The 25,458-nt window shown below is 39.7% G+C and overlaps 1 protein-coding gene across 12 annotated transcripts in view; it reads left to right on the plus strand.

Moving 5' to 3' along the window:
- Positions 1–25,458, plus strand: part of NR1H4 (nuclear receptor subfamily 1 group H member 4) — a 51,697-nt gene continuing 26,239 nt past the window's right edge. For 3 of the 12 annotated variants that reach the window (XM_046937991.1, XM_046938081.1, XM_046938195.1), the window contains exons 1-2: positions 1–243; positions 18,830–18,966. In XM_046937991.1, coding sequence (XP_046793947.1) covers positions 18,882–18,966 — 85 coding nt within the window. In that variant the 5' untranslated portion in view covers positions 1–243; positions 18,830–18,881. Of the gene's footprint in view, positions 244–11,970; positions 12,132–12,960; positions 13,036–18,829; positions 22,582–22,716; positions 22,857–25,458 lie in introns of those variants that run through there. The other 9 variants (NM_001396910.1, NM_204113.3, XM_046938171.1 and 6 more) reach the window with 5 other exon arrangements.

Below are 25,458 nucleotides of genomic sequence, written 5' to 3' on the forward strand. Positions count from 1 at the left end.
GGCAGTGATCGGTAGTTTGTACTGATAGAAATTTACGCAGCTTAGAAGTAGTTCATGGGTCCCTCCTGACTCATGATGGGCAAGGGAAAATCATAGTACCAAAGGGTAACCTGAATTTAGAAGAGCAGAACGTTAAGAAGAAAAACAAGAGAAGCACAATCAACACTGATGTGCCTATTGTTACTCCTGTGGTACAACACAGCTGTATGGGGCAGGCAGAAGCTGCTTGGAGAGCCACAGAAGGTAGGTTTTCCCTTAGCAAGGGAATTCAATATCATCTGTCCTGCACTGTTCACTCCCTGGTTCCTATTGCTCTATACTGGCTACAGGATACACTTTACATGGCTGTGGGCACAGCACAGAGAAGAATAGCTGCGGTTGTGCTTGACCTCGTCTTTACTGTATATTACCTTGTGTTCATGAGTGGTTCTCCCCAACCCTTGCCAACTGATGGAATGGTACACAAGACCCTGGACCAACACATAGTCAGTAATAACAAGGATTAGGTTTTTTAGCAAATTTTATTTTTATTTATTTTTCCTTTATCTTCCGCCCTCCCCTCCCCCCCCATTATCTTTTACTGGAAAGAGAGAGATTTTGTGTTGAAGTTCCCACTCCCAGTGGCAGTGCAGCTGTGGCGCTGAAGTGTTACCCTGGGTGGCCAAAGGCCAAGGCCACGCTGGCCTGCCCTGCACGTCTGCTCTGCATTAAGGGAAACATCACCCTTGGACAGAGCTGGAGGGCAAAGTTGCTGACAAAACCGAGAGGGAAGCTGCAGTCAGGATCTCTGTCCCCTACCCTTGCTGGCTTAAGTGGTTAGAGGAACTATACAAGCATGAGAAACAGCTGGTGTTTCCAAGTCCTTTTCTGCGTAGTTCATTAATATTTGTACTAGTGCCAATCTCTGTCCCAGCTTCATTAATAATTGTGACCAGTCTAAAGCTGTCCCACGCCCAGTGCTTTTATATTTACTTCTGAGAAGGAGCAGCCCACAGCTAGCTCCTTCTCTCTCCTTAACTGTATACAGAGCTAAGCCCCCCCATGTTCTCCAGTGCTCCCGCTCCAGCCCCGTGTTCTTGAGCCATATCTAGGCTGTCTGCATGTGGAGGGTAGTGATATGTTTGTATTCCCATTGGGATGGATGACTTCAGCCAGCCCTGGTGGATATGCTCTTTCTTAACATTGTGCAGTATGAAGATGGCAGGAGTAAGGGCGGGTTACAGCCCACTGACCTGCTGGCTCTCACATGCTGTGGCTCAGGAGGGAGAATTATCTAGCAGTTGGTCTTGGGCAGTTATATATTTTTTCAGTGAAGGAATGGTGTTGGCTCAAACCAGTTGTTGAAAAAGACTTCCCCACAGTTTCACAAAAGAATTTGATCCTTCAAAAAGGCACATGGGAGAAATTTGCTAACAGGTTGTTCTCTGGCTTCTGTCAATGGTTGGCTTTGCTCTTAGAGCGCACAGGCACATTTTGTGCTCAAGACTCACAGCTTTTTTCTTTGAGCCATCATACTATTGCAACAGCTGAAGGACAGCAAAGCCCTCCATCCCAACACACTACACATGCAGACTTACTCAGAAGGATCGTTTAGTACAAATCATTTTAGAGAACATAGTTTTTCCTTCTGAATATTTTTCATTAGTCCACCCCTGAAAAATTTACAAAATAACTAAAGACCAGCAAAGCTGCCAAATGTGGGCAGAGTTGGAGTTTCAGCACACGCTGTGCCCCCAGTGTGTGAGTAACATTTTCATTTATTTTGTGATGATAGTTTTATTTAGAAAGCTGGATTTCTGTAGCTAGTGACTTACTGAAATGGGCCTTATTAATTTGGTTATTCTATAACATGTAATTTCTTACTGCATCATAGAACAGTTAAGGCTGGAAGGGAGCTCCAGACATCACCTAGTACGAATTCTCTGCTAAAGCAGGGTAAGGTAAAACACATAGCCAAGGGCCGTATCCAGTTGAGTTTTGAGTATCTCCAAAGATGGAGGTTTTGACCCCTCCAGTTTTTGACTCCTCTCAGAATGAAACAATTTCTTCTTCTTCTTCTTTTTTTTTTTTTTAATTTCAGTATTTTTCCCTGAATTTCAGTCAATACCTGTTACCTCTTTTCCTGTGTCCCAGTTTTGGCTGGGACAGTTAATTTTCTTCATAGTGGTTGGTATGATGCTATGTTATGGATTTAGGAGAAAAACAATTTTGAAAATGTGAGGTTTTTTTTTTTTTTTTTTTCCTCAGTTCTCTCCCCCATCCATCTGGGTAAGGGAATTGATGAGCGAACAGCTGTGTGATGCTTAACTGATTGCCAGGTTAAAACATAACAGACTGTAACTGAATATCACTGAGAAGAGTCTGGCTCCATTTTCTTTACTTCCCTCCATCAGGTATTCATACACATTAATGAGATTCCCCCCAAGCCTTACCTTCTCCAAACTGAACAGTCCCAGCTTTCTCAGCCTTTCATCATATATCATGCTTTAACACCTTAAACATCTTAATGGCTCTTCACTGGACTTGCTTCACTAAGTCTGTGTCCTACTCGCACTGGGGAACCCAGAACTGGCCCTAGCACTCTATATGGGTCTCTCCAGGGCTGAGCGAACAGGAGGATTCAGCTCCTTTGACCTGTTGGCTTTCTTTGTGAAGGCATGCTGCTGGCTCATGTTCAGCTTGTCCACCAAGACACTCAAGGCCTTCTCTGCTAAGCTGTTTCTCAGCCCCCATTCTGTACTGGTGCATGGGGTTATTCATCCCCATATGCAGGACATGGATTTCCCTACAATGAACTTCACGATATTCTTTCAGGCCATTTCTCTGACTTGCCAAAGACATTGAGTGGCAACATGGTCACTCCGTGTATCAACTGCTCCTCCCAGTTCTAGACCTTCTGCAAAGCTGTTGAGGGTGTACTCTCCCATCATCCATATCCTTAATGAAGTTAAATCCAGATATTGAACCACTAATGAATGCCATACAGCTGGGATGCACGCTGCTGACCTGAAAGCCTTTTTTCCTTCAGTCTTCTATCCACCTCTTTATGGATGTTTGGAGATACAGTGCTGAAAGGCTTGCTAAAGTGAAGGTCTCCTCTTGTTCAGCAAGAGGGCCTTCTCACTATAAAAGATTACTAGGATCATTACTTTCGTCTTAACTTTTCAAATACAATTGAAAGTGGCCTTCAAAGTAACACTGGGGAGCTCCTTCAGCACTCTGAGTAAATCCCGTCAGGACTCACAGACATCTGTATGTTCATTCTGTTCAGATGTTTCCTAAACTGGTTCTCCTCTATACAAAGTAGGTCTTCCTTGCCTCCAGGCATCCAAGATCCCTGAGACTAACGTAAAAATCCAGAGCAAGGTACTGGTCTTACCAATGAAGACTGAGGCAAAAATGGCATCAAATACACTGGCCTTTTCTAGGTGCTTTGTCACCAAGTCCAAATTTTTTGCTAATCTTCCTTTTGTTCCTGATATACCTGTAGAAGACTTTCTTACTGCCTTTCACATCTCTTACCAGATGTAATGTCAGGTGGGCTTTACCTTTATTAACCCTTTCTCTATAGTCTTTGAATACTCTGTATTCCTTATGGCTCAGCTTACACTCTTCTTCCACCTCTTGTAAGTTTCTTTTTTTATTTTTGACTTAATCAGGAGCTCCTTGTTCATCCCGATAAGGTCTCTTGCTGCCTTTGCTAGATTTCCTGCTTTTCTCAATGGACTTTTCTTGAGCACGGAGGAGGTGACTTTTGATTATCAAACAGCTCTTCCAGATCACTCTTCTCTCCAGGGTCATGTTCCCATGAGATTATTCCAAGCAAGTCCTACAAAGGCCAAAGGAGGCTCCCGTGGTGCAAGGCTGTGTTCGTATTTTTTGACTTGCTTCTACCTCTTTCGGTCTTAAACTTCACTATCTCATTTTCTTTGCAGCTAAGCTGCCCACAACCCTCACACTCCTCAACATTTCTTCCTTGTTTTAAAGAATCAAGTCCAGCAAAGCATGTTCTCTCAGGCTCCTCAATCACCTGTTATCAGTTATGATCGGTTACTGTCTACGCACTTCAGAAACCATCTGGATTTCTTGTACCTGGTTGTGTTGTCCCTCCCGTGACAGCAGGACCCATCAGTCATTAAAATCCCTCATGAGGACCAGGGGCTGAACACAAGAGACTTCTAGCTGACCAGAGAAGGTCTCATATACTTCTTTCTCATCAATCTAGAGAAGACAGCCACAACGTTGCCCACATAGGTCTGCTTCTAATCCTTACTTTACAAGCTCCATGCTGGCTCACCTTCCCTCCCAAGGCAGAGTTCCCTCATTCCTGCTGCTGTCACATAGAGGGCAACTCCATCTCCTCACTTTCCTGCTCTGCCCCTCCTAAAGAGCCTATATCTATCTAAGGCAACATTCCAGTAGTGTGAACCATCACATCCCATATCCATGATTCCAGTGAGACCAGAGCCCTGCAGCACATGTGTAATTTCTGTTGTTTTTCCCCTGTGGCTGCATTAGGGAGCAGCTAATTTTTTCAGCAGGAGCTGAGTGAGTATCTGTCTTCTAAAGGAAAACAAAAAACAAAAACCAAAAAAACACTGGAGGCATCCAAATTTCTTATTTCACTTAATTCACTTCCAAAACTAGGAAGGTGATTGCTAAAATACTGTTACATTGGGATATTAAGTGGAGGGATCAAGGGTGAGTACAGAAAAAGCATTTTTTCACACCTCAGTTATTCCTTTGAAGTAATCCAAGGTCAGGCGTAAAGGCAGTCGAGGTCACTTGTCACTTTAACACCTGCTGGCTGACATTCCAGTTACAGAAATCATTCTGTCTGCCTATTTTGCTGGTAGCCTCGAAAAAGAAGACAGTTATTCTGGCTATAGCAGATCAAGTTTTTCCACTTGAAGAAGTAAGGAACAGTATCATTTACAGAACAAAGACTTATAAAATTCCAGAAGCTTAAAGTGTGTGGTTACAGACACTTAAATTCCTGGAATAAATTGACAATATTCCAAATTAGACTTTATCATCTTCTTTGCAATACAGTCCATTTTACTGGCATGCTGTTCAAAGGTTTCTGTTGCAACTCATATTTAGGAGAGTTACGTAAAACGATGTAGGAATGAGTGACAAAGGTTTTATTTATTTCATATTATTATCTGTTGACTTTTAAAGACCTGAGTGAAAAGACAGGTTAAGCAACAAGTCAATGATTAAACTGATAAAATAAGTATCCACTAGGATAGTTTTAAAAGAGCTTTAGAAAGTATCAGGTATGTAAAATACACTTCTCTCAGTTGTAAGTTGAACGAATTTCAGCATCAGTGATTTTTGTGTGTGTGTGCTACCACTTAATAAAACCTCCAATATTTATTAATTGTATTCCTTTGGAAATTTGTTTTTATATAATCTTTAATGTCAGAGGAAAAGCATATATCTGGTAAATCTCATATTTGTATCAACTTTACAACAGGCTTGTTCTTTCCTATAGTTTGCCAAAATATTTAAGAACTGATGCTTTTCCAATCAGAATTCTTGAATATAGAAGGTATTGTGCTGTAACAGTGACTTTGAGGTCTTGCATAGTTCAAGGTGCTCATTACTGACTTGAGTAGCAGTTCTCTTACCTGGAAAACAGCAGTTCTCTCCTATTTTCCAATTCTGAGTTATCTTCTTACACTAAACTGAAAAAGCTAAGAGCTACGTATACCCTTCCTTGGCCTTCTCTGGAATAAGTGGGATATACAGCTAAGCGAATGCAGTTCCAGGGTCTATGTGTATTTCCAAGTTGATATCGCACATTCAAGAGAAAAATACTTCCCATTCTTAAAAAATGATCTTGCTACAAGGATTTTTTTTCCTCTATCAGTCTTTTATTTTCCAGGATGTATATTTATTGGCTGCCGTTAATAAAACATCCAATCTGAAATATTGTTATCTGTGAGTATCTGCACAGAATTACTTTCCATGTCCACAGGAAGGAAACTTGCACAAACTCTTGTTGTGTTTATGTGAGCAAGCATGACATATGGGAAGTTATCAGTTTAACAATTTTAGAACAGCATCTTTAGAACAGCTTTATTTGTATCTAAGCTGCATACTGTTGCTCCAGCATTTGGTACCTTTTATGCTCTCATGAGCTTCTGCTTCTGCTTTATCATCAGCAACTACTACAGGGGAAAGTACTGGGAAAAGGATAGGGCACATTATTTGCCCCTCAGATGTTGGTGATGTTAATTTATTTGTCAATCATAGTTGCAGATTCTGTTTCCTTTGGGTAGATATAGCAGCACCTGCACATATAGACACATGCATCCTTCGGCCAAAAATCTTTCACGTGCAAGTCTGCAGCTAAGACACAGCTGTAGTTCCCATGATGACCAAAACAGCAGCTCCTCAGTTATTGATAGCTTGTTCTGTCGTGTTTTAGCTTTTCACTGAAATTTAATTCATTATTTTAATTCCAGCCATTGTTCCAAGGTTAGCCACTATTTCTGTAACAGTAACACTTACCTTTACCTATCTGCCATTGTGGTAACTGGTATATATGCCCAAGAAATGCAAATACATCTGAAATAGGCTGATTGGAACACTGAGACCAATCCCACAGGCACCTAAGGACTTATTCTAGCATGGGTTAGCTGCTGAGGAGGGGCTGCTGCCTATATAAACAGAGTTCATCCTCTGGGCAGGCAACTTCATTTCCTGGGAAAAGGACCAGTTTTGTGGGAAGGTTTGCCAGTGGAGAGAGGGAGACCACATTCTCTGCTGAGCTTGAGGCGATTTTGTGGAAACCTTGAGGGAAGGGATAGAAACCTCTAATGTGGCTCCATATTTTTGAGGAGCCAGTATAGAGGACGGTTTTTGTTTTAGTTTCTATTGCAGTGTGAGATGGGAAAATGAAATGCATTTGCCAAGTGAGGTTTGAAATAAATGAGGGAACTGCCAATGCAAATATTCATATTTTGGGATATAACCCAATTTTGGACAAAAAGAATGGTGAGATCAGGTTCTGATATAAAAAGATCTTCTGCACAGTGGGCCAAGTTAATAATGCAATGAGATAAGTAACATCTGCATTTCCTTATCTGCATTGTTTAAATTTAATAAAATTATTATTGCAGTTAATTTCTTTCTTCCATAAAGGGAAGTAATTTGTTTTCAGAATGGCAAGATGTAAACTGAAGATAAAGAAAGAAAAACAAACGGAATCCCTCAATTCTCCCAAGATCTAATGCTTAACATTCCCTTCTTCGACTTCCACACCTTTATTTGTCCTCCAGATCTCTTTCTCTCCTCAGTACCTGCTGTTTTTAGTTGGCTGCCAATGGGATGGTCGGTGACCTGGGCCCTGGTGCATGGAGTTAGGATCCTCTGGCCAGCTACCTATGTTTGCTCTTACTCTCCTCCATTTCACTAATGTGTTTCTTAGCTCCCAACACACGCTCACTTACCTACTCACTTGCTCTTTACCACACCCCACATAATCATGCATAGCCAATGTTCCCCCAGGTTAATGAGCACCTAATGTGTGGCAGAGTAGGGTACTATGACTGTACCTCATGCTTTGCTTGCACTTCTGTGCACCTCTGTGGCAAGGGAAACTGTTCCTCTGGGAAAGTCGTGGCACTTTAGACCTCTTTGCTGGAATGCACCTATTAGCTGTGCTCCAGTTTCATCAGTCATAGAAATATAGAATCATAGAATCACCAAGGTTGCCAAAGACCTCTGAGATCATCCAGTCCAACCATCCACCCATCACCCGTATTTCCCACTAAACGTCATCTCAACAAAATCTCCTGCTGGGGTGGGAAGGGCTCTACAAACACATTAATGGATGCCTTTGTTTGAATTCAGAGGGGAGTAATCTAATGTGATATATCTTCTCACTTCTCTGAGTTTGACAATATTGCAGCTACATACAAGATCCAAAATAATCTAATTTTTAGCTCCTTTTGTTTCTTCTTAAGTAGGCGGAGTCCTGAGTACTCTTCAGCTGAACTTGTGACAATGAACTTTTCATCTTAGTCTTTACAGTAGAATTTGAACACTGGGTTTAGTCCTGCTGCTGCTGCTGTTCCCTTTGCCTGCTGCAAGCACCTAAAATTGTTCACCACTTGTCCTACATGTAGTAATGAATAAGGAGCAAAGAGTTCTCAAAACCGACAATGGCTTTGAGGGCAACTATACCTCAGGAGCCTGAGGGCACTATGAGGTCTTGATGGCCCCGATTTTCCTCAGCTGGACCCTGTCAGTGGTCAGTCTCAAGCCTGGGCCTTCACTCCTGGCCTGAGCTAAGTTCAAGTTGTATTTGGTGTCTCCTGTCCAGGCTTGCTGTAGATATGAGATGTAGCCTGCATCGCCTCCTGTCCTGCCTCTGCTCTGCCTCCTGGGTGAACCTCATAATGATTCTGCAGGTAGTGTATCTCTAGGCACGTATCTAGCTTTGCCTTCTCTTCCTGTTGCTCTTGACTGATCTCTGGATGTGCAGTGGGCTTGATTTGCCACCCAACTTTATTTGGGTCTGTTGCTACAGCACCTGGGCCTTGCTCAGGTGCTGTGGAACTGTGCATTGTCAGTGGGGCTTTCTTTGGCTCCTGACTTCTTTTCCTGTTGAAGCAGTTCCTCCCTGACACATAAAGATCTTCCTTGCAGAATGAATGCAGTTTCTTCCAACTGAACTCTACTTGATTTCTCATAGCCAAATCTGATGCACCCCCTACCCCTGAAAGTGTAGACACATGTAGACAATGAGCGTTCTATAGCTACCGAGTGTGTGATGCCCACCTGTACCCTGAGTGGTCATGGAGCTCTTGGAACAGGATGGGACTGTGCCCCTGGCCTCTGGGTATCATCTGGCGTGCAGCACCTGTTCTGCAGGCCTCCCTGTCAACAAGCAATGTGAGCAATCATTTATGTGCTTCGGAGCACGGTAGTGTCTCTTTTAGGAGAAAAGGTACAGAACAGAGCAATGAACTACTTAAAAGGCCAGTAGTGACTCTGATTTGCCAAATTACATTGGTGGAGGCTCCTCCTACACCTCCAAAATCTATGGCTTCTACAATCCATTCATGTAATCTGCAATGTCCTCTCCTATCCTGAAAGAATCAGTTTCTTGTCAGTCACTGAACCAGTCCTAAATGTCTTTCCCTTGATCCAAAATACGTTATTAAAAGCAAGCAGGAGTTTAAATGTTTGCAAAAGGAATTTCCTTAGTGCATTTCAGGCAGCAATTTAAAAAAAAATCACTAAAATATTCTAATATTTACTTATTAATGATACTTCACTCATCACCTTTGACATTCAGTTTAGAAGAACTACTTATTAATGAAAGGGTAGTGCATTCATTTACTGGAACAGATCAACATTTCATAATATTTTTCTCTCTCCAAATATTTACATAAATGAAGACTAACCCTAATTGAACTCAATTACTATCTTACTGTATAACATCAAAATATCAAGAGGAAAAAAAAAGAAAGAATAAAGTGTATATTTATCCCAAGGCCGGTAGCAGAACTTCTTTATCAGCTGATACTGTACTAACACTTTGACTTAAAGCTGTGATTCCTCTAGTAACTTTTAAACTTGTAACCCCTAGCAGGAAAGAAGAGAATGGGGGAAAAGGATATATCATCAGTGCCTTAATTAAAATTTAATGCCAATGAGAGAAATCTGACATTGTCAAATAACCATAAAACTTATTTATAGCAAAATACATTCTGAATTCCAGTTGAAGTCAGATAGAGGGAGGTAGACCAAGTTCCACACGCTGAAGTCTGTTATAAGGCAATGTTTCTGATTCCATGTATGCTCAGCATTTCCCTTGTACCAGGTCAGCTGCAAGATGGTAGCACGTTAATAACGTATGTGCTCCTGCTAGAGCACACTGGCTAACCATTAACTGTTTGCCATCAGGGAGGAATTCCCCCCTTGCTGTTATGTTTCGTGACTCTCCGCTTTAAATATGTGAGTGATAAAGGCAAAATGTTGGATTACATCAGTGGAAATCATAAAATTGTTGAACAAATTCTGATGTTTCCCGAAACCAAATAATCAGAGAGTAACTTATAACTAAGTGGCTCAGATCAGTGAAAGACTTACTCTACAAATGAAACTAATCTTAACACTGGAGTTAATCTTCTGCCTTTGAAATACAAGAGGGAAAGGAACAATGTAAAGTTACTAGAGTTAACACATTGAAACTTTGCACCCCGTTCTTTTCCTATTTTTTTGCCCGTACAGAAGAACCCTTATCTATTAAGATTACTTAATTATCTTTCTACGATAAAATTTATTGTAAGCTGGTGATAATTTTGGCCATCTTTCAAGAAATGCAATGCTTTCTTTTCATTAGATTGGTGAACAGTGGTGTTTCTGAGAGTGCCCAAGAGAATGTAATGGCCAATCCAATAAGACAGACTGCAAGCTGAAGCGTTGTAAGTGACTTGTGTCCTCTGTGCAGCACCAATAAATACAGGGTGCTGCAAGGATGCAAGAAGAGGTGCAGGTGACTCTGTATTCACTGGCTAGACCATTATTTATAAGTAAGTCAGAAACACTTCGCAAGCTTTAAGCAATGGCTTGTGCAGAGGTGTGGCTTGGGTAGGCTCGTTAGAAAAGACTTTCTATCTGTGGGGAAGTGGATTTGAACCATTTAACTCCCCCTTGTCTCCCTTGTAGATAGTCTCTTACAATGCTATAGAAGACATCTAATTTTCTCTAAATTCTTTCCATTGAATTTTCATTTGCATATCAGCCACAATAAAATATGAACAGCTGGCTTGAACTAGTAATGTCACATGTCATTGCTACAGGCAACACCTCTTCTGATCATGTCGGTTCTTTCTTGTTTTTTTCAAATACTGCATCAGAAGTACTGATTAGTGGACAAAGCACAACTTCGCCACTTTGTCTTTTATTAATGGATGAAAATGAAAGACATTTTAATGTAACAAATTCTTTGGTGAATGCAGGTATTAAATTCTGCTTCCTTCTTTTGTGAACTCTTTTATATCTGAAGAACAGCATTTATGCAGAGAAAAATGCTTTTAGAGGAAGAGCCTTTACTGAAGGTCGGTTTCTAGGGACTTCTAAATAGCAATTGAGCTGTGCCATTAAATACTTGGACTGACCCTGCAAGGAGCTAAAAGCTGGAAGACCCAATTTAAGGTCTCCAGAATTAGTCAGTAGACAAGACACAATACAGTGTGAGACATAGTATGGTATTTATGGGATATCTTCATGCAGCTTTTGTTGCTTCACCTGGTAACTGACAAAACCCAATTACTGGTCTTAAGTTGACTGACGTGTTTTTTTGCATGTGTTTCCTAGGCACCATCAAAGTGGGTACTTACTGGAAATTGTCAGATGGGATGTTGGCATGTTTTGAGTGAGACCACCTGCCTCCTGTGGGCAGAATTATTTTGGAAGAATTATCTTCTTTGCAAGCACTGAAAATGTTGCTGAGAATGAATTTGTAAAATGGAAATCTCATCATTTACAGTGGTGATGACTTCCAGAGAATCAGCAAAGACAGCTGATCTATTTATCATGCAGCCAGTGTCTGCTAGAAGGAATTGTGAGCACAAACCCCTGAAAACAGTGGTGTCATGCAGCAGCCTTATGGCACTGATCCCATCAGAAACCTGTCAGACCATGTGTGTTTGGCTATCAGGTGAATCTACAGGAGGAAGATCACAAGAAAGACCACTTATAAGAGAATATAAAGACCATTTTAAAGAGAAAGACAGTTCCATTTTCCTTGATGCTAGCTTGAGGATGAATACAACTTTTCTGATTTATTTATTTTAACTTGGAGAGAAGATGGGAATATTGCTGTTGATAACTTCAGGGCAGGCAACTGTCACCTTTCTCCCAGAAAGTGTTTTGTTTGTTGCCCAATGCCTGTCTCCTGGAGTAGGAGGCACAGCTTGTGTGCACGCACTCATAATCAGACAGTGCAAATATGAAAAGGGAAAGGAGGGAGAACAACTACTGTGTGGCAGACACGAACTCATTTACCATAAGCAATGCTGCCAGTTGTCCTTTCTGGCTGAAATTTGCCTCAGTTCCACTGCCAAATCAACTCATCCCCAGAGGATACATCATCAATACAGAACAAGGTATTATTACCCTCACTATGTGGGTGCCAGGTTGTAACATAACAGCCTGGCTTTGCTGCTCTTTGCTTTTGATTTCCTTGCTGGGTAAGTGAGGATGCAATTGTTCAAGGCTACCTTTCTGTCAATAGTAAGAGATCAGAATCTTCATGTACAGTGTACCCAGGATGTGTTTCACCATCTCCCGGGATTACATTCTTCCATTTGTTCACAAAAGGTGCAAGAAACAACTAAGTTTAAAGTTAAGGATCTCAGCTGCGTTTCTAAAGCTTCATGGGATGAGCTAGAACCAAAATGATGCAGTTTGTTAGAGGATGTGCCAAATCTGGGAACTGAACTTTAATGTCTCATGATCCCTGGAATGCTGTAATTCATAGCCCATTTTGCTTTTTCAGTATTTGGTATCATACTCTGAAATGTTCAATTGCCTTTAAAAATGTAAATATACCAGAAATACTTGAAAATCAGGCTTGGAATGCCATCTGGACTCCTTGGCTGGAAAAGGAAAGGATGCTGAGAGTGTCATAAAAACGTATGTAAGAAAAGTATTACAATTAACAACATAGTACTATCACTGCACTTTCTGAGCCAGCCTCCCCCACACATGAAACCAGAGTATTAATGAGCATCTCAAACCTCTGAGCTGATGGACAAGCTGGGATTCACAGTGTTTTAATACAGCCTGTGTTTAGAGAGTTTCGCAAAGAAAGAATTGTTAATGAGTAATCCTTGTCCATTAGGGCACTGAGCCAATGAGCCCAAGCTTTGATTCATTGTGTTATCACTACAGGCTTCTGCTAAATCTAAAAACAAAACAAAAATGTTCCTGTGTGAGAATCGTTAGGATACTGAACTGACTGCAGAACTGTTTTACATCCTGCCATCCACGATCTTGCAGAAAAGGACAGTAAGTAATAACTCCTTACATTGCTATATCTTGCTGTTATGTTGCGCAGTATAGAAGCAATTTTCTCACTGGAATTACTTAGAAGATGTTAATGAATTCTTGGTCAGGATAGAAGGAATTTTAAAAGAATAACACAAGGAGAAGCAATTTCGTCTATAAAATTGATGCAACAACAGATATTCCCCTTGGGAAAAAAAAAGTTAAGATCATGGAAAAAACGACGTGGTTGGAATTTGTCATTAGAAAGCTGGCTTTGGTGTCTTTGTGTTGGTGGAAAAGAAAGCTTAAGAAAGACTTTGGCATTGGGTCTTTCCTGAAGTAACACAATCTTGATAGTTATATGCCTCAGCTTTATGACTGCACTGATTTGGGTTTTTTTTTTTGTTGTTTGTTTTGTTTTTTGTTTTTTTTTCATTTTAAGAAATAGAAAATAATTAGTTAATGGAAAAACGGGGAATAATCTACATAGGATAATCTAAAGGAATAGTTACACTCATTTTATATAATTTCTCAGTTTGACAGTTTTGTGTATAGAAACCGGGTGCATCTTCTGAAGTCCAGAACTTCAGCACAAGCAAAAAGGGGTTTCACATTTCAAGTGACTGCTGTTTAAATCTTTAAACATGGGAAAGTGTCAGTTTGCTTTGAATGTTCCTGCTAGCCTTATACCTTCAAAATATTGCAAGAGTGGCACACATTTGACAAACGTTTCTTATTTTTACTGTTGTTGCTTATGTTACAGAGAGCTAAGAGCCCAAGCGAGGCTATATGGGAGTTCAAAACCAGGTTAAGAAAGGAAGTCATAGCTGCTTAGACAGGAAAAAGGTGCTGGAGAAAGGAAAGTGCAAAGGAATGGTGTTCAGTTCAGCCCAGAGCCAGTCAGAAGCTGCCCCACTCTTTGAAGTCAACCTGCCTATGTTCAGAAATGGCATCAAGTCTTTTGGCAGAGCTTTCAGTTCTGCTTGTGATTTGTCCCCTCAAAATAAGCTGTATGAATATCTTGCGTTTTAACTGTGTGCTGTATCTCTTTAATTCCTTTGATTTTGAACATCATAATAAAACCAAACAGCCACACACAGAGTAAATTTCAACCAAACATATTTCTAAAACTTGCTCCTACTGTTGCTTATGTTCTGCATCAGTTGCTGCATAGCTGCCCATGGTGCCATGCATGCCATGGTGATCTGGCAGTGAAAGGCTAGAAATGTGGAGTGCGAATCCTCCTCATGCTTTCATGTCTTTGATATACTTTAAAATGAACAGGCAGGCACATAAAAAAGATTTTCATAAAAGTGAGGCTTTGTGTTGAATATTCTACAAAGAGGCTATGAGGCGAGATCAAAAGCTTGTGAACTAGATGGGAACGTTTCCACTGATGTTAATGGTGTTTAGATCAGGCCATGGATTAACTGAAACTTCTCTGAGAACTGGTGGCCACGTGTCTAAAGAATAGGACAATATTACAGGGCAGAAAGAAGGAAAAGTCTCACTAATATTTGTGAAAATTTTTGCCAGTACTTTTACATATCTTCCTTGACTGAGCTCTTGAAACAGATTCAGTCTTCTGAAAGTAATTTGAGTTTTAAGGGGGCTTTCTGAGGATCAAACATATTTTTGCTTTAGCTGAAAGGATGAGTCTATGGTGATTTTTTCTTTCAGTGAGCCCAGTCAATTTTAACTTTAATTACTTAATTAAGAGGCTTGGTTTTGCTAACACAGAAGCCAGGGGAAGTTTTTGTATTGATTATAGAAGGCAAAGAGGCAGTTCACTGCTAAGAGTACACAATAAAACTGAAACTTACACTGTGTGCGTATGTGTGCATACATACATGTTTGTATACACCCAGAAACATCTCCCATAAGAAAGCCAAGTAAACATGCATGCACGTATGTGTTGTTCTTTCACCACATATATCTCAAATTTCTCAGTTAAACATCAAATGCATAACCATGTGTTTACTGTTTTGATGTATACTAAAGGGTATGTGTACTAAAATTATGTAATTCAGAGCTCTTCATATGTAATTGGTAAGGATAATTTCAAGAAACAGCATAGGTTTTGCTGTATATATACTGAGCTCTCTTTTTCTTTACTGCCTTACTTTGCCCTATGAAAATAATCTCAAAAGGTGGAGTAAATAGTTTTGAATAAACTTATCTAATGTAATCATTTGAAACAAACAGCTTTATTTCTTATTTCATGCCTCTTAATTTCTCTTGAGGGGCTCTTATTTTGGAGAACAGTATTGATTTCCTATGGACCTCTTGCCCTTATTCAGCTTTTCCCTCATCTGATGATTTTTCTGTTACACATCATGATGGAACATAGGTTAAGTATGGTAAGATAGTTGAGGTTTTGGATTGGTAAAGAAATCTGAATTAAGAGAGTGGTTGCTGATCCTTCTTCATAGAGATGAAGTGCCTCTAGAATCTGTGATGACATAGTTCTATGTCACCAAAACAAATAAATGTCTTATCTTAGGAAAACAAAAATTCTGTCGAGAGGTTCTTTGCGTAGGTGGTGCAGATGGCTCTATACGTCTCCCAGCCATGTCACTAGCAAGTAGTGCACCTTCATATGCCTGCTGAGTGGCACTATATTGCTTGTCAGTGCAATGCTTCTGAAGTTGCTCCATGAGAGCTGGAGCAAGCTGGGACCATGGCTGTTTAACTGCAGTAATAGCCCCTGAGGATTAAGCTGAGAAGTGGCTGATGACATGGTATTAGTTATGGAAACAGCTATTTGAAAGCAGAGTCTGCCTCTGGGTCTGTGGTGCCTTGTGACATTGACTTATGCTGACCTATATATTCTGCTTCCTAGAACTGATAAAAGTGTGGAAGAAGTGTTGTTTAAATATCCCATATTGTGTAAGTGATGTAAGCATGAAAGCTGAAAATCATTAGCTGCTGCTTTTGAATTACTGATGAAATTGGGTAAATCAAAGAGGTTCACAGCAGGTTGTAGTCAGGAGCATTCTAAAGCAAAATATAAATCAGTATTTAATGAAGAGTTTGGCATTCAGGAAAATTTACAATAGCAAAGCTATGTGTAATGGAAAAATATATTTCTGGCCTTTTCAGTGGTGATCACGCCTTGTATATGGCAAGAATCCTAGTAAGATGCAATCAATTTCTTTCAGGAAATCCAGTAAATGGTCTACATCAGCTGAATATATTAAATGAAATTATAGACAGACAGATAGATAGATATGCACTTACATATATAAAAAAATGGGAACTCTAAAACCTTTATGAATATTTGACTGGAATTGAATACGTCTAGATCAAAATTAATGTGGGAGGAGGGGTGGAGTTACAAAACTTGTAATGCCTGAGCATGCAGAGAAGTTGTACCAAAAATACCCCCAAATTTATCACAATGAACGAAGCACTGTTAATGGCGCCATTTGTGTGTTTGTGTGTGTGTGTAAAGAATAACAGAGCCTAGGAACTCCATCTTGAGTGATATTATTTAATGATAAGTTAAGAAAAAAATAATTGGATAGCCTCGATGGAACAGTTCAAAGAGACTGTAAAAGTGCAAATATCATTAGAGATTAATGTGCAGCTTTCTTACCTTATATGCAGCACAGAGTAGACAGATATAGGATAAATACCATGTAAGCTAAGAAACTGTGCATGAAAATTTTAACTGTACACTAAAATACTCTGTAAATAATGCCATAGGGGTCTGTCTTTAAAAAGATATAACACCCAAAATTCTCTAAGAACATGAGGGACTACTCTCTGTATCAACGTATAGGAATTCACAATGACAATGCTGATGTAGAAGTGTTAGCTAAGTTTGCTGAGGAATCATGAGGCTTAACAGTCATAACAGAACATAATCTTCAAGTTTGGTTGCAGGGAGTGAGAGAATCCTGCATGGAACTGCATGGGTTGCACTCCTGCGGGCAGTAAAGAAAACTATTGATGGGCTTGCATGTGAAGGCAAGGTGAAGATGGCCTCTTCTTTAGCAAGAAAATTCATAGAAAACTTCAGAATTCCTCCGAAGATGCCTCATTTTGGCATTTCTCTATGGCTTTCCTTTTTTCCATTATTATTATCTTCCACTCCTGACTTTGCTGCTCTCCTGTTCAACTGCAGGACCCTTTGTACAGGGCTGTAAGAGGAGCCCCCCCTCACTAGAGTCTGTTGTGGGAAGTTCATGAGAAAATTACTGTATTGCTGCTGAATTCCCTCAGCAACCTCAGTGGACAGCCCTTTTCCTTGAGAGGTTTTGGCAGTGGAAACCTTCCCCAGCAAACGTGACAGAGGTAGTGACGTGGCTGGAAGTGGATGTGAGCCTGCTGGGATGGCTAGGCTGGTTGCTAGGCCCCATCCCAAGATATGTGGCGTTTTTTGCTGCTGCAAAACCGTTTCTGTGCTAGATTTGAGACTGAGTGTTTACATGTTATTTGCTGCAGGACCGCGATCTGGTCTGTGACACAAGTAGCTTTTGACATTTCTGAGTAAACTGTTTAAATTATCTGTGGGCAGACGTTTAAGATGCCTTGGTCTAATTAGAGGGCCTTTGTTTATGTTAAGAAAGAACTTAATGAATCCTTATGGACAAGTCTGAATATAATTACACAGCGTGCCTGCTGGTCTCTCAAGCTCCTTCCCAGCCTGTGGGGCTCTGGGGCCTCCTGCTGCACTCACGTTTTTGTCAGATGAGTTCACTGCTGCTTGAGAAGCATGCTGAGCCCTCACTGGGTAGCAGGCCGGGTTCTAACTCTCTAACAGCTTCAGTGAGTGGAAACACAGACTCGGGAACAGTCCCATGGGAATGAAATCAAATAAAGAATTAAGACAGAATCCTCTTGGTGTCTGCGTTGAGCCTCTGAGACGTCCTCTGTGCGTTCTTCAGCTGCTGACAGTCCTGCCCCACATGTAACTTTGAGCTGTCCCATCCCATACGCATGAATGAGCACAACCCCATTCTTGCTCCTGGCCAGACTTGGGCACAGGAGACTCTTGGCATGCTTTCCTGCTGACTGTGGTGCTGCTATCACTGTAGCCCCCACCTGAGCAAGAGGCACTGGTAGGCCTCTCACCTCCCAGCAGCCTAGTGGTTGGAGTGGAAGGGAGAAAACCCTGTTGTTTTTCTAGGTTCAGCACTACTGGCAACCTCAGGAGGTGGCAGCTATGTTCAATAACTAGGAAAGTCTGCCAGTTATCAGGCACAAACATCTCCCAACCTTCCCAAGCGAGAAAGTTGTATGGCTGCTTGAGGGAGCAGGTAAACTAGCCTGTTTATTAGAGGAAGGATTTGCTTTCTGTTTTTGCCACCGTTTATCTTCTTTAGGCAGTAATTACTGAAGGCAAGATAAAGAGCCAGTCACTGGAAATTAAACTTAAGTTTCCTGACTTGGAGTCTTCTGACCTAAACCATAAGCTTGCACTTTCTCAGTGAGTGAAAACAAAGAAATGATGAAAGAATTATGAAAAAAAATAGTGCAAAGAACTGCTATTCCCTGGGAGAGGGTCTGGGCAGCATTGCCATCAGCAGGTCAGTCTGTGAATATCTGAATAAAGCTGAGCATAAACTGCCAGTGGTTTTAATTGAACAGCAGAAGGATGGCAAATAAGATACAGCACAGCAAGGAAAGCAAGGAAAAAACAAACAAACTAGATGCAGCATTTTATTTGAAGGCTGAACTAGATATTGTAACATCAATCCAAGGTTTGTTATAGTAAATATTGAAACAACCTCCTTGATCCTGCCTTGCAACAGGTACACAAAAATGAATTACCTTGTTTTAAATATCCTTCTTGGTTTATATCTTTCAGGATCTCCTTTCAAACTGTTTCTTAGTTATATTCCTCCTGAACTGAAGAATAAATGGGATCTGAAATGAATTTAATAGGACATCCCCAGCTAGCTACTGCAGATGGATTTTCTCTAGCTGAAGGTCCTCATTTATTTGGTAAGTCAATGAATTAAGGGTAGTTTGTTATTTTAACTGTGCTTAGAGACCTAGAAAAAAATGCACTGAAAACAAGTCAAAGCCAAGGATATGTGGTGGACATGTGCCCACCTTCTTAAGTCATCAGTCCCTATGGAAGGAAGGACAAATAATGAATCTGTAGTGTTTTGTCATTTAATTCTGTATTCTGCCATCAATACTGATAATACCTGAAAGGCAGGGGGAAAAAAAAAGAAAGGCAGACCTTCATATGTAGGCTGGATGTTATATTCATGTGAGTCATTTAAACCAGGCTAAGTAAACATATTTTCAGTTAGTTTTGAATAAAATTATGCTGCCATTTATTTGCATTGCCAGACTATATGTATTTATGATAGTAATTTCATCTAAATTAAAACTGTGTCCATTAAAAACTTATGCTAATAATGTTAATGTAAAAACAATGTATAATGCAGATTGGAAAAAAGAACCTTGCTCCTCTTCCATTAGTTTTGTTTGTTTGTTTGTTTGTTTTTGTTTTGTTTTTTTTTTTCAAGGATGAACATAGTCTTGTTAATGAATGAAGAATTTTTGGTCAATATTTTATTACCATGGGGAAGCTGTCTTCTGCTCAGGGAGGAAACAAAAACAAAAACAAAAAAAAGAATAAGACAATTTTAAGCCTTTCTTTTGGCAGCATAGAAGGACTTTTGTTGAGAGTCATGATACATTCAGGGCCTCACACATAATACAGACCCCCACAGAAACCTACAGCACTTCAGAAATTTCCACTCCAAATAAGAACAAAATTTTGTCTTTTTGAGTGGTGGAAAACACTGCAATCATTTTGGTTTCTTCTATTTGAAACAAGAATAGCATTTTGGGCACAGAAGGACATGGAGCCACTCCTGCTGCAGAAGCTGGGAGCATCTCCATGAATCAGACCAACTCCAGCATCCTAGCCCCATACAACTAACCCAAAGTGCTATCAATAAACACAAACATTTTATTACTGTGTATTATTGTGCTATTTTTCTTTCCCTAAATTTGGTGGGGTTTTTTTGTTTGTTTGTTTGTTTTTGATGGAAGAAATACTTTAGCAGATGAAATGTTTTGCCAATAGTTTAAAAAAAGTATATGTAAAATAATTCAAACACTTCAGGCCATAATATGTAAAGAAGAGGATGACATCCACATTCAGGACACTAAATTTTATATTCATTCGTTCCTTTAGAAGTCCCGACAATTTGAGCTACTTCAGATTTTTGTCCAGGCTTTTCCTCTAACAGTTGCTTTTTTTGCTAATTATTTTTCAAGAGGATTGGGTAGCTTCAGAACACAAGAAAGTATGTTAACGTAAAAGACTTTTTCTCCACACTGAAATCACATTCAGAAACCTTCAGGTCTTTGAAAGAGGAACTGTGTCTCCCATTATAGGTATTCAGAGCATAGCACTAAGGAGATTTGATTCAAAGTGACATTTCAGCAACAGAAAGAAATAATGTATTTTATGGGGCTGAATTAGGGGTCCCATAAAGAAGGAGACTTAGCATTCCTGCTGTTTCACTTAAGTTGACTTCCAACCCTTTTTTTTACGATCACTTGGTCCTGTCTTGTGGATTGTCACTCAGCTAAGTCTCAAAACTGAGTTATTCATAAGCTTGATGTCTTCTGCTCTTAAGAGCCCCTCAAAAATAGAATTAATACGTAGCCAATTCTATGCAGCAAGTTACTTGTTGTGAAGATACGGTTCTATCTCTTCAAGATTCTTGTAGCAATTTGCTTTGTCTCCGAGTTTTGTATTTGTAAGCTATTTGCATTTTTGGCATTCTGTTTTGGCAGGTAGAGACTTGTGTACCCAAGGAAACAGGAAGGAAATTTTTCTCTTAAATGACATCTTTAGAATATACATTTCTTAAAGGAGTTCTCACACATTATAGCTTTGATGTAATATAGATGAAAAACTGCTGACTTATAAACAACAGCCTTTATAAGTAGTCTCATTTTTCAAAGATGTGTGCTCACATTCTGGAAAAAGGAATCCGTGAAAGCATATTTTCTTCTCATTATGCTTCACTGAAACTTATGAGTGTTTATAGATCTTCATAAGTGCCTTTCTGAACATCAGCACTGGGTCCAGGTCTCTCAGAAGTGAGGCTGTCAGTCCTGACTTGCTGGTGCTGTGAGCCTCATCACCATGGTAATTCCAAGGGCAGTGCTCATTGCTACTCTCAAAACGTACAGTCACAGTTGATTTCAGAACATCATAAAGGAAAAAAGGGTTTTCTACCTTTCGGGAGGTGGAAATTGCACATTGTACATTTCCTAATTGTGCATGCCTCTACTGGAGAAGAGTGTCCTAAGGTGAAAAAGTGCTTTTTTAAATCTGCATTTGACAAAACAGTGAAAATGCTGTTGGAAAGTGTTGTACGCATAGAACAGTACCTAAGATCAGCTAAAGAGGCTCACATTCAATTTTAGATAAATTTGTATTTTTCTGGTTATACCCATATCCTTTTTTTTTTTTTTTTTTAAACAGTAGTAGGATAAAGTGTCCAAACTGATTAAACACCTTTCAGATCACAAGATATGTTAAATAACTGTTTGTCCTCAGCACCACCTGGCCAGTGGTGAAACATCTGGCTTCATCCTTTCAGAGAAGATAATTAGACCTGTAACAGACCCCCAGATCAAAAGGAAACAAAGCAACACAAATTAAAACAGAAAATCATGTATGTTTAGTAATTATTATGAGGAGAGCTAAAGCAAACCGCGTGAGATCTGAGGGAAAAAAAAAAAGAAATTAAAGGAAAAGTATGCAACTGAACAGTACTGAGAGTGAAGATTGCACCACAGAGCAAGGCAAAACCAAAATGCACGTGTACTGCTTCCTCCTGTGCATCTTAGCCTGGAAAGCTGGCTGTTTTGTGAAATTACACAGGAGTCTAGCAGGAACCATTCCCAGAAAAGCAGCTTGGACAAGACTGCTGTAGATTTGGCTGGCTTTGCCCTACACTCTGTCTCAGTGGGTTTTGCACATCTTCACACCTTAGCTGCTATCAAATGATGGCATACAGCACACTCACTCTCCTGGCTTTGTGCAGACCCAGTACACTGTGGTGGCACACAATAAAATCCTCATGTTATTACAGATGAGTTGAGCTGAAATGACACCTATTAAGCAATAATAACTAAGAGCTACAGGAAGGCTGCGTGGGCCCGGAAGAGTACGGTCAGCAATATGGACTACAAATTCAGCTGCATCCTACCTGCTCTTCAGAGAGTTAGCTTTACCCCTAGGCAACAGAGGAAAATTGGCACTTGGCCTTGGGTCAATGGCATCTCCCTAACACTATTCTATGTCATCATATAGATGTGCCCAGGAAGGTCTAAGCACACTTGCTTGTTTTGGAGAATACAAGTACTTCTGGGCTTAAAAAGCACCTGTTAATCCAGTCAACTAAAACGGGCTTTTTGTGATACTGAAGTGGTTAATCTATTGCACAGAATCACCTGACGTTGTTAAATCTTTATTGATGAATATTTTGCCGTGAGTAAACTATTATAGTTACAGAAAATTACAACATCTAGGATTTTTGGAGGCACCCCCTCACATGGAAACCAGATTTTATCCAGGTAAATTACCAATGGATGCTGGCGTTGCTATTGTTTCAGGCATTTACTAACAAGTTTCTCTGTAATGAAGTTAATGAGTAAACGATATAACCTCTGGCCCATGTCACTCCTTTGTGAGTCTTAAAGAAAGTTCTCACTGTAAAGAAGGCAACGGGATACAGAAAAAGCAGAAACTTCAAGGGAAAAAGAAAAGCAGAGAAAGAGGGAAGGAAGGACTGGGTGATGTAAGGACAGTATTTTGCTTCAAGATATGGTCTGACTGAAGACTGGCTGAGGTAGGATATCGCTATGCTCTCGTTTAGGTGTATGTGTGATCTGAACTTGTATTCTTCACTGAAACTGTAGGGTGCTATGAGGTTGTTTAACCCAAGCGATCTGAATGTTCTGAAAATAATTTGTTTGCAATCAAATCAGGATTTCATTAATGGCTGTCCTAAGGTTTCCAGTTACTTAATTCTGAAGCTTGTGCTGATTTCCTTAAGTTCCATTGTGAATATCCTTGAGAGTGCCAAAGGTTCATATTGGAAACCTTCTTATATTTTTGACCCTTTATTCTCTTTTCATTAATGGAATAATAACATTTTACCTTCAAATGTGATATCACTGTAATTTCTGTTAATATTCTTAATCAACCTGTGTTATTCTTGAATCTTGAACCTCACTTTAAAACTACTAATTGAAAACACTTTCTTTAGTTCCTTCAAGGGAAATTCCTTTTCAATTCAACAAGTGCTTAAGCCTACATTAAAAATGCTTTAATTTGTATGCAAAATACTCAGTGTAGAGTTTGAAGAAACGAACTCAAAACTCTCCCATGTGTTTCAGTTGCAAGCAATGTTGTAGAAAAATATTTGCAAAATTCTGACTACATCCATATAAATGTTTCACTTTGTAAGCTTTCCTGGGTTTTGTAAAATATTTTCACTGAAAGTCATTTATTTGCAAAAGATAACCTAAAAGGTCAACAACTATATGTAGCACCACATTTATGTGCATTTAAATAGTTTTTAAAATTGTAAAAAGTAGTATTTCAGAAGGAAAACCAGGTGTTTCAAAGTAGCTAAAGCTAAGCAAATAAAAAAGATGACAATATTCCAGTGAGCCCATTTCTGACTTCACTTTCACTGCTTTTTACTACTTGATTCCAGTGATTTCAGTGGCTGGCTCATGCTCCACAGTGGCACGAGACCAGCTCATCGCAGACTTATTTCTTCTAATGTCTTGATAAAAGCATATGTGCATTCTGGTTTGCAAGATAAGATTAGGATTGGTTTCTTTTGCGATAAGAAACTACTTGTTTTAGACTCGCATGTAGTTTGCAAAGCATAATTCTCAAAGTTGCTGTGATTTTAAAAGGTCACACAAGACAGAGCAGTGCACTGTATGCTTCTGAGAGCAGAATCCCTGCAGCCTTTGTGAGAAGCTCTGTGCACACTGCTGGCTGGGGAACACTGCTCGGACGACATGTTTTGGTTCAGGCCAAAGAAATTCTTCATCCTGCTAACTTCAAAGCAGTTGGTTTCTGTTTCAACCTTCTTATTTTTAAAGAAAATATTTCAGAATAAAAGGACATTTCAACTAAAGAATGAGAGTTTCATTTTTAAATTGTCTTTATGGAAGACCTCTACATTTTTAGACAAATACTTTTAGGAAAAATGTTAAATAACTAATTTTTGTCTTGCAGTGTTTAATTCAAGCCTTACTGATGATTTTGTGGAATAATAACCATTCAGCAGCAGTTGTTGATCTGCTTTGGGTAAAGACATCTCAGCACAAGTCTGCTGATTTCTAAGGATCAAACAGAAGTACCCATCAAAGCTCTTCAAACTAGACAAATCAGGTCAACTTAATAATAATAATAACAATGAAGCCTTAAGCTGAAGCAGAAAAGCCTACGCTTTAACTAAATATCCTTAAAAATCACTTTGGTCTCCATCAGTGAGCTATCTGCATACTTCCAGAATTTTAACTGCAAACTGGCTTTACAGAAAACAAGATTGTGTTCTCTTGGTCTCTCTTGACGCAGTTCTCCCTTTTTCATTCCACTGTTCTAACTGTGAATAAGATTTAGCTGAAAGTCTTCATCTCTCTTTCTTTTGTATTTCACATTATAGACTGATGTTTTTTGTGTCCTTCAGCAGTAGAATACAATTAATAATTATGGAGATTTCTGTAAACATCTGTAATGCAAACACTGCTTTAAATAATTGCTTAGTGTTGTCTCAGCATATGCTGCAGTTCTTTTGCAGCCCTGAGTTTTAATAAGGCCAGGGATGATTTTCTGCTGTGGAAGGAATGTTGCCTTCCAAGCAGTTCAAGAGATAAAGAGCTTTTGTGGAATTTCCGGTGGATGGCATAAAGATGAAAATCAACAGTTTCTTTGTTTTCATTTTGGAATCTTCCACTTTCTTTTAGGAAACTTAGTCAACAATTCCTAACTAGGAAACAACAGCTTAGGTTTCCATGGTGAACAGATTCCTTTCCAAAGAGACTGAATGAGTTGTATGAATGTGTGTCTTGCCATTAAATTAACACTGCTTTTGTGCATAAAGTACTGTGAACAATCTCAAAGGGCAGCATTCTCAACACACTGGAAATAAAATTAAAGACCACCTACTCATTAAACCTGTAGTGGTGAGGCCTTTCCTTGCATTAGAATTTCATACTGAACAGCAAAGCTCAGCATTAAATGATTGCTGTTTATACCTTTAACACCTTCTGTCACCACTGCAGCTGACAGGTATCACTGCAGTGACAGTTTAGTTTTGACACACAAAGCTCTGCCTTCATCTCCAGGCTCTTCTGTAGAAGATGTCAATGCTTTCTCTCAGGTCTCCAGATGTCCGTGTTATTTATTTGAAGGGAATAAATTTGGGC

This window comes from Gallus gallus, chromosome 1 (assembly GCF_016699485.2).
Source record: "Gallus gallus isolate bGalGal1 chromosome 1, bGalGal1.mat.broiler.GRCg7b, whole genome shotgun sequence".
Classification (NCBI taxonomy): domain Eukaryota; kingdom Metazoa; phylum Chordata; class Aves; order Galliformes; family Phasianidae; genus Gallus; species Gallus gallus.